The sequence below is a fragment of the Eschscholzia californica genome, unplaced genomic scaffold, assembly GCF_041429995.1.
Source record: "Eschscholzia californica isolate CP2 unplaced genomic scaffold, dmEscCali1.0.p SCAF_5, whole genome shotgun sequence".
NCBI lineage: Eukaryota > Viridiplantae > Streptophyta > Magnoliopsida > Ranunculales > Papaveraceae > Eschscholzia > Eschscholzia californica.
Genome location: NW_028238472.1, coordinates 53,932,809 through 53,946,692, shown reverse-complemented (window position 1 = coordinate 53,946,692; position 13,884 = coordinate 53,932,809). Strand labels below are relative to the sequence as shown.

Here is a 13,884-nt window from a genome sequence, read left to right as displayed (position 1 = left end):
AACCATGATCGATTTTGCTAAGGTTTGGGATGTCACAAGTGGTATCAGAGCCAACGACGTCTCTTTGTTGAGGGTGGGGGAACGTAATAGTCCTACATCTTCGCAAAAGTGTCTAGAATTTGGACTTTAGGTGAATGCTCAAACTTAGTAAGTACAGGATGCCTCTTGGAGGGACTCGTTGTCATGTGACAAAATTTTGGCACACAAATTTGTTCAAAATATGTGCCCATGTGACTCTTTCCTTCCTAAGTGGGACTCTAGTGTCTTCTACATGACGGGATAGTTCGGAGTTATGCTCGACGTAGGCCGGTCTTGATCATAAGTGTCGCACGTGTGATAGGCGATAGTGCTGAGTCGATCTTCACTCCGTGACTTCGTGGAGTCTTCATCCGGAACAAAACCAGTACCTATTTGTTTAGGCAGCGAGTAATAAAAATTGGGACAATATCCATATCGGTAAGGGTCGGGGCGTCACAATCAAACCACGAGAAAAGGAGAAGATGAAAGAAAAAGGAGAGTGAAATTTAAGGTTCGTTCTTCCATTATAGCCTCTCTCTCTCTCTCTCTCTCGCTGAAAATGATCCGACTGCGTTCCGTTCTTACCATTAAAACAAAGAGAAAATAGAGGAGAGAGAAAGAGAAAGTAGAGAGAGAAAGTAAGAGAGAGAGAGAGAAGGAGATGGACGAAGAACAAGAGAAAGAGAAAAGTTCAGAGAAGAAGGAAGAAACATTAGGTTCAAGTTTAACAATGGAAAGAGTAGCAGCAGCGAAACAGTTTATCGAGAATCACTATAAAGCTCAGATGAAGAACATTCAGGAACGGAAAGAAAGGTTTAAATCATTCATTATTTCATTTCCTCACCCCGATTTTGTTTCTATATATAAATAATTTCACCTCGTTGGATCTCAAATCCATCATTAAATCAGTTAATAATTACTACTTATTTTTTGTTTACATCGTTCATTAATTGAGCTTCGTTAACATCCGATCTAAGTTCCATGTTTGTTGTAGTTTCCTTTTTTTTTGTGGTTTTTGTTCAGATTTTGAATTTGATGACATTGATTTGTTCAATTTGAGGCTAAAATCAGAGTGATAGCACCTGAAAATGACGATGATGTAGAGTTGTTCAAACTTCCAATTGATGACATTATTAGCTGTCAAAATTTGCATATGTTTTCAAATTGAGGTTCCAAGTGAATTTGATTGCGTCTGCTTAAATTTGAGCTCTAAATCAGATAATTAAACCTAAATTGGTGATGTAAATGGTGTTTAAATTCCAATTGGGGATTAAATATGATCATCTACTAAGTTGTTAGTTTTCCCCATTGAAATAGTTGACTGCAAGTTGGGGAAGAATTATGGTTTACGATTATAGTGGTAGGAATAGGATATGGATTCAATTTGCACAAAGTTCTAGTAGTATATGCTCAGTGTTGTTTCATTATATGAACTATGCTTAATGGGCTACGTTATTTTAGTTATGTAGTGGAGATTTGTAAATTTAGAAAGCGGAAATTATAGTACGAAAGCTATGTTCCTTGTGTGGTTAATAAGACAAATGCGAGAAAACGTTTTAGTATTGGAACCGCGTACCAAAAAGGAGATCTGGGATCTAGTACCGGTCGCAATAGTGTGGAACCTTTGGAAGGACCGGAACGACAAAATTTTCAAGGAATCGAACTCGTTTTCCTTGATAGATGAGGAAGATGTAAAAGGAACGATTCACTACTGGATTAGTGGATCCACTAAGTTCAAATTTTCTACTTTTTTGGATGTAGTTAGGAACTGGGAGGCATGGGTTATGTAATTTAAACATAACCCGAGCAACCCTCTTTCTCTCTTTTATTTCCTCTGTACAGTCTTCTTTTCGTTCAATTCAATCAAGTTTTCAAAAAAAAAAAACGTTTTAGTATTTACAGCTGAAAAGTATTTGTTGATCTGACATACGTTTTAGTATGTACAGATTAAGGATCAAGTTGCAAAGAGCATAATCTTCTTCAACTTTAATGTGTTTATTTATCAGCTCTTATTCATGTTCTTTCAGTATTCCACTTTTAGTCTTGCTCGATATGCTGTTGACATGATATAGTTTTATTACAGACGCAATGTGCTGGAAAAGAAATTAGCTTCTTCAGATGTACCTGAGGAAGAACAAATGAATCTGTTAAAAGATTTAGAACGGAAAGAGACAGAGTTTATGAGACTTAAAAGGAACAAGATTTGTGTTGATGACTTTGATCTCTTAACCATTATTGGCCGCGGAGCTTTTGGAGAGGTCAGAGACATGTCTTACAAAAATGCAGTTTATTTATCGTTCCATCTTTTGGATCTTATTTTCTATGATTGTAGACGGAATTCTTAAAATGGAAATTCAATTAAGAAGTTACTGTAGCAAAAATGCAACTAGGCCCACTATGAGCAATAAATATAAAAGAAAATGTTTTCAAAGCATGCACACACCTATTCTCGACTGTTTAGTAGTTCTACCTCAAAATTGTAAGACGTGAGGGTCTTACCTACCTCAGAACATAGAGTCGCGCATTTTAATGTTGCTTGGGGTGTTTAGCTGAATCCTGCTTTTGGATTCAGTAAGATTCAAACCTTGGTCTCCTCAGTGGTGCGACACACATGTTACCGCCAACTCAAGTGGGCTTGACACAATTCAAGTGGCCTTGACATTATATTTGATTTCATATATTGGTTGCGACGCAGGTTAGACTGTGCAGAGAAAAGGCATCTGGTAATATTTATGCAATGAAGAAGTTGAAGAAATCAGATATGCTTAGTAGGGGTCAGGTGAGAAATCATTGCTATCTTTTCCTAAGTCTTATTGAGAATTGTGCAATGTTGTTTTGATTATGCCACTACTACTTTTACGCCCTCAAACTTTTTTTATGCTAAATTGGAAAGTTGTCAACGTATAGTAGATGCGTGTGTGTCTCTGTACATATTTTAATCAAAGGACATCTTTCCCTTTTTCCTGCGTATTACTAACTCTATCAGATGAGAGATGTAGCTTCTTTGAACTCGGTTGATGTACCTAGAGATGCATTTTGCGCCTCAGGTTGAGCATGTTCGAGCTGAAAGGGATTTGCTTGCAGAAGTTGCTAGTCACTGCATTGTGAAACTGTACTATTCATTTCAAGATACTGAACACCTGTATCTGATAATGGAATATCTGCCTGGTGGTGATATGATGACTTTGCTGATAAGAGAAGACACCTTAACTGAATGTGTGGCTAGATTTTATATTGCGCAAAGTGTCCTCGCCATAGAGTCCATTCATAAACATAACTACATTCACAGGTTTGTGTTTAATATGAGCACATAATTATCTTCTGAGTTCTGAAGTTGGTTCTTTTTCTGTAGTATTAGTTCTGTTGGACACTTGTAATTATGTAAATTGCATTTTCCTAAAATAGTGAACCCATGTATTTTCAGAGATATCAAACCTGACAATCTTCTATTGGACAAAAATGGTCACATGAAGCTGTCTGATTTTGGTCTTTGCAAACCACTTGACTGTGCAACTCTATCTACTCTAGATGAAGACGAACCCATGCCTGATGAAAATGTGACGGAACGAATGGACGTTGACGTGAACTTCCAGCATACAACTAATGGGGATACGTGGAGAAGCCCCAGTGAACAGCTTCAGCACTGGCAAATAAATAGGAGGAAGTTGGTAGGCACCCAATTTTTTACTTTCGTCTTTAGAATGACATATAGTAGATACATCTGAAGACCTGTGGGGGTTTTTTCCCAACAAATTATGCTTGCTAAGGAGTCTAAAGCAAGGAGATTTATGAGTTGAAGCCCCATAGGTCTTTCATCTTTGGAGCAAGCCTCTTGAGTTTTGTACTCTTATTCTACTCAGGGAACTCAACTTTGTTTCTAGTATGGTTAAGTTCTTTTGAGCAATTTTTGTAGGTCATAGTAACAAGATGGTGGTTTGATCTTGTAGGCATTCTCCACTGTTGGTACGCCTGATTACATAGCTCCAGAAGTTTTGCTTAAAAAAGGCTACGGCATGGAGTGTGACTGGTTCGTAAATGAAACTATTCTTCTCTAGTAGTTAATAAACCTCTATCCCAAATTAGTGCAAACTCACTTCACTAGACTTTACTTCAGTATGAAGTCATGTTTGGGTCTCACGAGTAAACTGCTCCTTAAAGTAGGGTGCAACTAGCAAGTCATTAGAGTTAAGATAAAGTAACATAAAATTGGGCCGAAGACCTAATTTTTAGTTGCTCTTGGTTAAAGAGATATGTGCAAACCTTACATTGGGAGCTGAAGCGAAAAAAGATATAGTAGATCCTTTTCGACAAAATGAAATTTGGCCTAAGAGGTTGGGTCCAACTTTCCTGAAACACTCTTTTAGTTTACGTTGTCGACTTCTTTGATTAGGCAAAAACTCTAAGTTTCTCATTTAGTTTAGTGTTGTACTTGTTCTTAGTTGTATTTTTTCTTCTTCTTTATGCTGCACTGCTTTAGTTACTTCTAGTTTTAACAACACTACACTGTTTTCTTCAACATTCACTTTCCTTTTGCGAATTTGCGGTCAACTAAGAGTTGATGTCACCTGCGCATGTTGACGCTCGAGTGTTTTCGACACTTTAACGGGCATGAGATGTATGAAATATTCTTTTAATGCATTATATCTGTTTGATTTAATTGTATCTCATTGGACCACTTGCAGGTGGTCACTAGGTGCAATTATGTATGAGATGCTTGTTGGTTATCCCCCATTTTACTCCGACGACCCCATAACCACGTGCAGAAAGGTGAACGTACTTTATAAAATAAGATCATAGTTTCGTGCATTCTTATGAGTTATATCATATACAGTTGGTTGCCTGCTAATTCTATTAAAAGGTTGATAGACATCCTCACTAGCATAAGAGAGTTATTTTCATTTCCGATTTTCCTTAAATCTTAATAAAACTCGATTAATCTTTCGCTTACTACTCTCTTAGTGATTTCTACTATATCGACTTCTCATTATCTCATATTTGTTTGGAAAATGTTCATTACCAACTGTCAGATTGTTCACTGGAAAAACCACTTGAAGTTCCCCGAAGAGGCAAGATTGACACCCGAGGCAAAGGATCTTATCAGTAGATTGTTATGTGATGTTGAACACAGATTTGGAACTCGAGGGGCAGACCAAATAAAAGTAAGGCTTTCAAAAGTACTAAAATGTTCATTTTTCTACCAGCCTTAAGCTGTTTCTTCCTCCTTGTGTTCATTCAAATGAAAATGTCTCAGGCTCATCCTTGGTTTAAAGATGTGGTTTGGGACAAGCTCTATGAAATGGAAGCAGCTTTCAAACCGGAGATCAATGGGGAGCTTGATACACAAAACTTTTTGAAGTTTGACGAGGTTAGGGGCTAAAGAATCATTTTTCCTTCTTTGTTTGAAAGTATAAGTGGATTAGCTTTCAGGGTTCTGGAAAATACTAAAAAAAAAGTAAAACCAATGAGGGCCCCAGAGGACAAACAGAAAAAAGATAGAAAACATGAATAATGATCACATGACCGACCATTGGATTCGTGAGTGGCTCGAGTAATAATAGGTTTTTACATTTATATTATCATCTGATTATCATGTACTATTCATTTTTCTTATTATGATATGAAAGCAGTGTTCAAGAAATATTTATCGTTGAAAAAGGAAGTTAGGTGTTCATATGATCGATCATTCCGTGAATATCGTTTTCAGAAAATTGAGCTTGACCTGCTAGTCACTGAAAAAAGTTTCTCATGATTAAGCATAATATCCACACTATGATAGATCTGCTCTTGATACCAATCCATTATGTCTAATTAAAATGTTTTTATCTGCTAACTGCAAGATCGTTCTCAATTTTATTGCCTTATGTGATAACTTGCTTGATATTGTTCTTGTTAGTTGAATCCTCCTACTGCAGCGAGAACTGGCTCTGGACCCTCACGCAAGGTACATTACCATTTCATTCAATATTGATTATTGATTAACATTCTTCAATATAGTAGTAATTTGTGATTCTCGTGGCTCTTATTAATTCTTTCTCGGTGATACATTTTCAAGTATCGAAATATAGCAAATTATTGAATAGTTACAGAATTTTGACATAGTCAAGTCGTTATGATTTATGGCCGCTCTAATCCACATGGTCTATTAAAACCCCATGTACGTTATCAGTTACTATGGTCTTACAGAATGACTTTTCTCTGATTAGCTATATGAATCGTTCCACATTTAATATGTGGGTATCCTGTCTGTCAGAGTCCAATGTCCTCAGTCCCTTAATCTGGAAGGTTTTCTCTTCTTTGTTCTTCGAAGTTTCTACTAGACAAACTACAAGTGCAAATATAAATGTGTAAAAAGAAATAGACTTGGAAAAGGAAATTGACCTAGTCCGGTTGTGCATAGACTTTATACTATCTAATGGGCCTCTCATTCAGGAATATCCTACGTCAATAATTTGTTCATTCCATTCCTACGAAAGAATACCAGTCTATAAAGATGCTATTGATCATGCTGGACTTGCTCACCATTCTGACTTATTTTTCCGTTTCATGGACAGATGCTATTAACACCTAAGGATTTAAGCTTTGTGGGATATACTTACAAGAACTTCGACGCTATAAAAGCGAAACGTCAATCTTTTGGTATGTGCTTATGTTAAGTAACTAAAGATTCCTATTTCTTTTCATATAAATTGACCTAGATATTATATTTTTAGGGTGTTAATGGAGGGGAAAACAGTACTGGTCAGAATTGTAACCAAATATATCTTTGGCCTCAACCGTGATGTCAAATCTATACATCTTGGCTTCACCAAAAACAACACAATATTCATTTGTTACTCAGTTTGTATCTATAGCTGTGCATATCGAATAACAAGAGCCCATCTTAAGAAACCCTCAGTTGCTAATTGTCTAACTATTAAAGACTATCTTATTTTAACATCCCAAAACCTAAATGACTTCATTCGACTTCTCAAACATCGAACTCAGTATTGGCCGTCCTATTGTTTGAATTTGAAACAACTTAACATTAATTAGGACGTTAGTGACATAGAAATTTCCACACATATTCATGTCATAATTCTTGAATTAAACATATTCTATTAAAATCGACTGATTCTTGATTGATTGAAATGCTAAACAATTGAATCTTTGCAGATGTGAAGAGTACATCACCGAAAAGGCAATCCGTGGATTCTATACACAGTAAGAAACCCCAACTCCGGACTATATTTTCCAAATTAATCTGTTTCATGCATATACATGTGTGCTTTCCGTTTGTGATTGTGACGCCCCAAACTTTAGCAGTCAACGATATTGTCCTCGCTTTTGGCACCTCAGGCCCAAACCCACAGGCACGGGGTTTTGTTCTTGGTGGTCAAAGTGGGGACAATATCTGTAACTGCTAAGGTTTGGGGAGTTACAGTTATTTTGATTCTGATTGACGATACAATCCGTTTTTGCAAGGTGATTCTGCCGTGGATTACTCTTCGAGGGCAACAATGGAGGAAATAGAAACTGAGATACTTGCATCAGACGATTCCATGTTGCCATAGTGAGGTGCTTGTGATTATTTTATTCGAGACACAGACAGGTTCTTGGCGAAATAAGTGTTCATTTGCAGATCCAACCACCTCATCTTAATGTACAGTAGTAACTGAAGAAGAACACTTTTATAACAACTTGTGATGAATTGATAAAAGATTTGTTGGTAGTAATAGTTTGTATCTGGCTGACTGCCCAGGTTGGCTACCCAAAAGCATGCCTTCTCTTGTGGTAGTTCTGGCTGTTTTTAGGAATAACCATGAAATTTCTTCATTTGGAAATGTGTGCTTGGTTTGCTTCTCTCTCTCTCTCACTCAGAATTTGGTTTTTTCATTATTTTTTGTATACCGACTACGATAGTCATTACAAAGACATTGATACATCAAAACTATTACCAGTTGCACTTCAAAGGTCGATCTCCTGCTTCAATGGTGTTAAATGGACTCGTAATGTTGTTAAATGGACTCGTAGCTCATGATCTTCTAGTTAGACGGGAAAATGTTTTCCCCGCATAAGAGTATTCATTGATATTTTATGAGTTCTTTGTTGTAAGAGCACGCCTGTGTTTGGTTGGTGCAACTTTTGTACTCTGATCAATATTGCAACTCTAAAAAAAACCTTTTTTTGTTGCAAATAGAAAATAAATAAAAAGTAAAACTTGTAAATCAGAACGTTTTTTTTATCATCACTGTTGGTTTCGAAAGATGAAAACTTATCTCAAACATTTTGACAAAGGAATTTTTACAATTATACAATTGAGCTGATTATAAAAATATAAGAAAAAGAGTACAACAAAGTGTGATTTGTTGTAAATTTGTCGGTCTAATTGCTTCAATGTGTGTGTATATATGCATGCAACTTAATGGAACTTTTCCATACACTTTCTCATTTCTCACAAACTTATATCAACAATACACAAAGTACATCTATTTATAGGGTGGGAGAACTAATAGGATGTTGACACATACCCTATGTGTTGTCACTTGCATGGTGTGTTGTCACCACCAAGATGACACTTTGCATATGGAGTTGTAGAATGGTGACACATAACCTCATGTGTTGTCACTTGCATGATGTGGTGTCACTTAACCACAAACACTTGTCACATGGAGCTACCATAAGGTGACACCTCTCATATGGAGCTACCATAAGGTGACACCACATCAAGGTGGTATTGTAGGAATGGTGGGTGGCTAGAGATACAAGTTGGATAAGAAAAAGGGTATATTAAAGGCACCCAAATCCCTTGCATCACCAATGATTTATGGGCAGCCACATTCCTTATAACACTCCCCCTTGGATGACCATCACTTGAAATAATTGTCTCATTAAAAACCTTGTCAGAAAAACCCAGTGGGACAAAATCTGACGAAGGAAAAGAGTACAAATAATAGATTCCGAGTGACGCTGAATACGCTAAATACTGCCTCGTTAAAACCTTGCCAGAAAAACCCATTGGGACAAAAACTGGACGAAGGAAAAAGAGTACAGAGCGTAGATAGCGATACATGAACCTGCACATGATAATAGACTCCCCCTGATGAATATCATATCTTGGACCGATGTAATCTTACATCATCAGGCTATCCAAGCGTCGCATTCCGATGCCATTTACCAGTTTTCTGAACGTCGTAGTAGGCAGAGACTTGGTGAACAAGTCAGCATAATTCTCACACGATTGTATCTTCTGGATATCAATCTCATTATTCTTCTGGAGATGATGTGAGTAAAACAATTTAGGGGATATGTGCTTAGTCCTATCGCCTTTGATGTATCCTACTCTGATCTGAGCGATGCAAGCCGAATTATCTTCGTGAATGACTGTGGGAGAATTTGTGATTGAATCAAGACCACTTGAGCTTCTAATGTGTTCAATAATGGATCTAAGCCATACACATTCTCTTGTTGCTTCATGGAGAGCAATAATTTCTGCATGGTTAGATGAGGTAGCGGGCATACTCTGTTTACTAGATCGCCATGAGAAAGCTGTACCTCCGCTTGTGAATACATAACCTGTCTGAGAAATCCCTTTGTGCGGATCAGAAATATAGCCGGCATCTGTGTATCCCTTTACTTGAGAATTACCAGATACGTCCTTTGAATAAAACAATCCCATGTCAGTTGTTCCTCTCAGATATCGTACAATTTGCTTTACTCCAACCCAATGCCTCTTAGTTGGTGCAGAGCTATATCTGGCCAATAGATTTACTGCAAAAGCAATATCCGGTCTAGTGCATTGAGCTAAGTATGATAATGCACCAATAGCACTCATATATGGTACTTCTGGACCAAGGAGTATTTCTTCCTCTTCTTTAGGTCGAAATGGATCTTTTAGAGCATCGAGGGACCTAACAACCATGGGAGTACTAAGCGGATAAGAATTCTCCATGTTAAAGAGCTTCAGGACTTTTTCTGTGTATAATGTTTGATGAACAAGTATGCCACTTGTGCTTCTTTCAATTTGTAAGCCAAGACAGAATTTTGTTTTCCCGAGATCTTTCATCTCGAACTCTTTCTTCAAATATTCTGCTGCTTTAGAGAGCTCTTCTGGAGTTCCTATAAGGTTGATATCATCAACATATACTGCAAGAATAGCGAATCCAACATCTTCTTTCTTGATAAATAAACATGGGCAAACGAGATCATTAACATAACCTTTTTTGATCAGATATTCACTAAGACGATTGTACCACATTCGTCCTGCTTGTTTCAATCCGTATAAAGCCCGATTAAGCTTTAGTGAATACATGGTACGTGGGTTGCTTTCAGGCAATTTAAATCCTTCAGGGACTTTCATATAAATGTCAGTATCTAATTTTCCATATAGATACGCAGTGACCACGTCCATTAAATTCATCTCGAGTTCTTCTAGAACTGCTAAACTGATCAAATATCGAAAGGTTATTCCATCCATAACTGGAGAATATGTTTCTTCATAATCGATCCCTGGTTTCTGCAGGAAACCTTGTGCCACGAGTCTCGCCTTATAGCGGACAACCTCATTGTTCTCATTTCGTTTTCTAACGAATACCCATTTGAAACCTACAGGGTTTATATCTTTGGGTGTTAGGACTACAGGTCCAAAAACGTTACGTTTTGACAGTGAATTCAGCTCTGTCTGGATTGCTTCTTTCCATTTTACCCAATCAGTCCTTTTCCGACATTCCTCAATAGAATGTGGTTCATAATCATCATTTTCAGTGATAATATCAGTGGCTACTGAAAGCGCAAATATATCATTGATGATTATGTTATCTCGATTAAACACTTTACCATTACAAGCATAATTTATAGATATCTCTTCATTTGGAGATAACTCATGCTCTTCAAGAGCTTCTGCCTCTTCTGGGGCTTTACCCACTTCTAGGGGTGTATTTGTCGTTTCTTCTGGAACATTACTTGCTTGTGGTTGGTTTTTCCTCTTCCGGGGAACTATATCTTTAGAACCGATTGGTCGTCCACGTTTCAGACGTGCTTTGGACGATTCATTTGCTGCAATATTTTTATCGTGTCCTTCAGGGACATCTATCCTTGCTGGAACATTCGCAGCAAGTATATGTGATTTTGTCACTCTCGCTGCGTCGTTAAATGCGTCAGGCATTTTATTAGCAATCTCTTGTAGATGTATTATCCTTTGTACTTCAACTTCAGATTGATTAGTACGAGGATCAAAACGAGACAAATTTGGTGTAACCCAAGAAAGTTCCCTTTTGGTAACATTTGCTTCAGGCAAATTTACTCCCCCTAATGGCGGGAAAACTGTCTCATCAAAGTGACAATCGACGAAGCGTGCAGTGAAAGTCTCACCCGTCAGGGGTTCGAGATATCGAATAATAGATGGCGTATTAAAACCAATATATATTCCCAGTCGGCGCTGAGGCCCAAACTTTGTGCGTTGTGGGGCTGTAATAGGAACATATACAGCACATCCAAAAATACGCAAATGAGATATGTTTGGCTGCTGGCCTTGAACATATTGCAAAGGTGAGAATTGATTATTCGAAGTAGGACGTAACCTTATCAAAGTTGCAGCATGAAGAACTGCAGGTCCCCATGCAGTAACCGGTAATTTAGTCCTCATCAACATTGGTCTCGCAATCAGTTGGATATGCTTAATGAATGATTCAGCTAGACCATTCTGAGTATGAACATGAGCTACAGGATGTTCAACATCAATTCCAACTGAGAGACAATAGGAATCGAAAGTACTCGATGTAAATTCTCCTGCTCCATCTAGACGAATTGACTTAATCGGATAATCAGGAAAGTGAGCTCGTAAACGAATTATCTGAGCTAATAACTTTGCAAACGCCTGATTCCGCGTCGAGAGCAGATTTACATGAGACCATCTAGTTGATGCATCTATTAATACCATAAAATATTTAAATGGCCCACACTGCGGGTGTATAGGGCCACATATATCACCTTGAATCCTTTCCAAAAATTTGGGAGATTCGATATGTACTTTCGTCAGGGATGGGCGAGTAATAAACTTCCCCAGTGAGCAACCAGTGCAAGTAAAATCCCTATCTATCAGAAACTTCTGGTTCTGAAGAGGGTGTCCCTGAGAGTTTTGTATTATTCTACTCATCATGGTAGATCCTGGGTGTCCTAGTCGATCATGCCAAATTTTATAAGTATTTGGATCGTGCAACTTCGGGTTGACAACGACATATGATTCAACTGTTTTAATCTCTGTAAGATATAACCCAGAAGAAAGAGCTTCAAGTCTTTCCAGAACACGCTTCTGGCATGATATACTCGAGGTGATATATAAATATTCTTTATCATTCTCAGACCCAGTCTCGACGTGGTACCCATTCAGACGAATGTCTTTGAAACTCAATAGATTCTCCAGGGATCTAGTCGAGTACAAAGCATCCTCAATAATTATTTTCGTACCACGGGGCAATATTATAGTAGCTCTTCCGGAGCCTTCTATAATGTTTGATGAGCCAGCGATAGTAATCGCATTTGCCTCACATAATTTTAAGGTCGAGAAATATTTTGTATTTCGAAGTATCGAATTTGTGGTCCCACTGTCTGCTAGACAGCTATCTTCATCACCTTTAGATATGTTTCTTCTGGAATCCATACCTTTCACCAGACGGAGTAGCGGCTTAGTTTGTTCGATATTTCACCGATGTTGACTTCGGCAAATGAGCAGAGTAACGGCTTCTTTCAGCTGGCTAGAGACTCGTGCTGATAACGTGTTGTAAATTTGTCGGTCTAATTGCTTCAATGTGTGTGTATATATGCATGCAACTTAATGGAACTTTTCCATACACTTTCTCATTTCTCACAAACTTATATCAACAATACACAAAGTACATCTATTTATAGGGTGGGAGAACTAATAGGATGTTGACACATACCCTATGTGTTGTCACTTGCATGGTGTGTTGTCACCACCAAGATGACATTGCATGATGTGGTGTCACTTAACCACAAACACTTGTCACATGGAGCTACCATAAGGTGACACCTCTCATATGGAGCTACCATAAGGTGACACCACATCAAGGTGGTATTGTAGGAATGGTGGGTGGCTAGAGATACAAGTTGGATAAGAAAAAGGGTATATTAAAGGCACCCAAATCCCTTGCATCACCAATGATTTATGGGCAGCCACATTCCTTATAACATGATTCATATAAAAAAATGACCTCTAAACATGGGTGAGTGGAAGTCCGTCCTAGAAGCCTTTGAGCACCAATGACATGCTCAAATTAGCACCGATTTACATGGTTTGGAATTTGTTCCCTTTCGTCATCTATTTAGAGTTTTTTCTTTGTTGGAAATAGTAAAATAGGGGTGTTAGTCCTTTTATTAGAAAAAAAAAATTCTTGTTATGAGTGAACTATAGTTGGTTTTAGGGAAAATAATAATAATTAAAAAGTAGATTTTAAGGAGAGGAACATTTTATTCAACATATCTCTGGCACTTGCTTAATTTCAATTAAGTGTAATTTTATGGACTTTGTACACGTTTTATCCTCTGCCGTGTTCGGTACGGTTAGATGGTTTATTTGATTTATGGAATCTACTTTTGAGAAAAAAAAACACATAAAAAAACAAAACAACTAATTCGTTATGACATTCACAAACCATAAACAATTTTATTTATAGTTTTAGGATTTTTTTCCTCCCATAATCGACTAATCGAGTTTCTGACCGGACAAATGCAAAAAGATTAAAGCAAAACTATACAAGTAATGCTGACTATACAACTAACATATATATTAGTATATGGTTTATCTCATAAAAAAAATACAAAAGAAAAAATATCTATATATATACATAATTTTTTTTGTTGAATAATTATATT

General features: G+C 37.3%; 1 protein-coding gene across 1 annotated transcript; it reads left to right on the top strand.

Annotated features, from left to right (window-relative positions):
• The first annotated feature begins 252 nt into the window (after positions 1-252).
• On the top strand, positions 253-7,857 carry LOC147540717 (uncharacterized). Its single transcript, XM_086639872.1, has 13 exons — positions 253-831; positions 2,102-2,276; positions 2,714-2,797; positions 3,066-3,307; positions 3,443-3,686; positions 3,966-4,045; positions 4,701-4,785; positions 5,046-5,177; positions 5,270-5,383; positions 5,912-5,959; positions 6,570-6,654; positions 7,171-7,218; positions 7,480-7,857. The coding sequence occupies exons 1-13, from the start codon at positions 680-682 to the stop codon at positions 7,566-7,568; spliced, it is 1,578 nt and encodes a 525-aa protein (XP_086495998.1). The 5' UTR covers positions 253-679; the 3' UTR covers positions 7,569-7,857.
• The last annotated feature ends 6,027 nt before the right edge of the window (positions 7,858-13,884 follow it).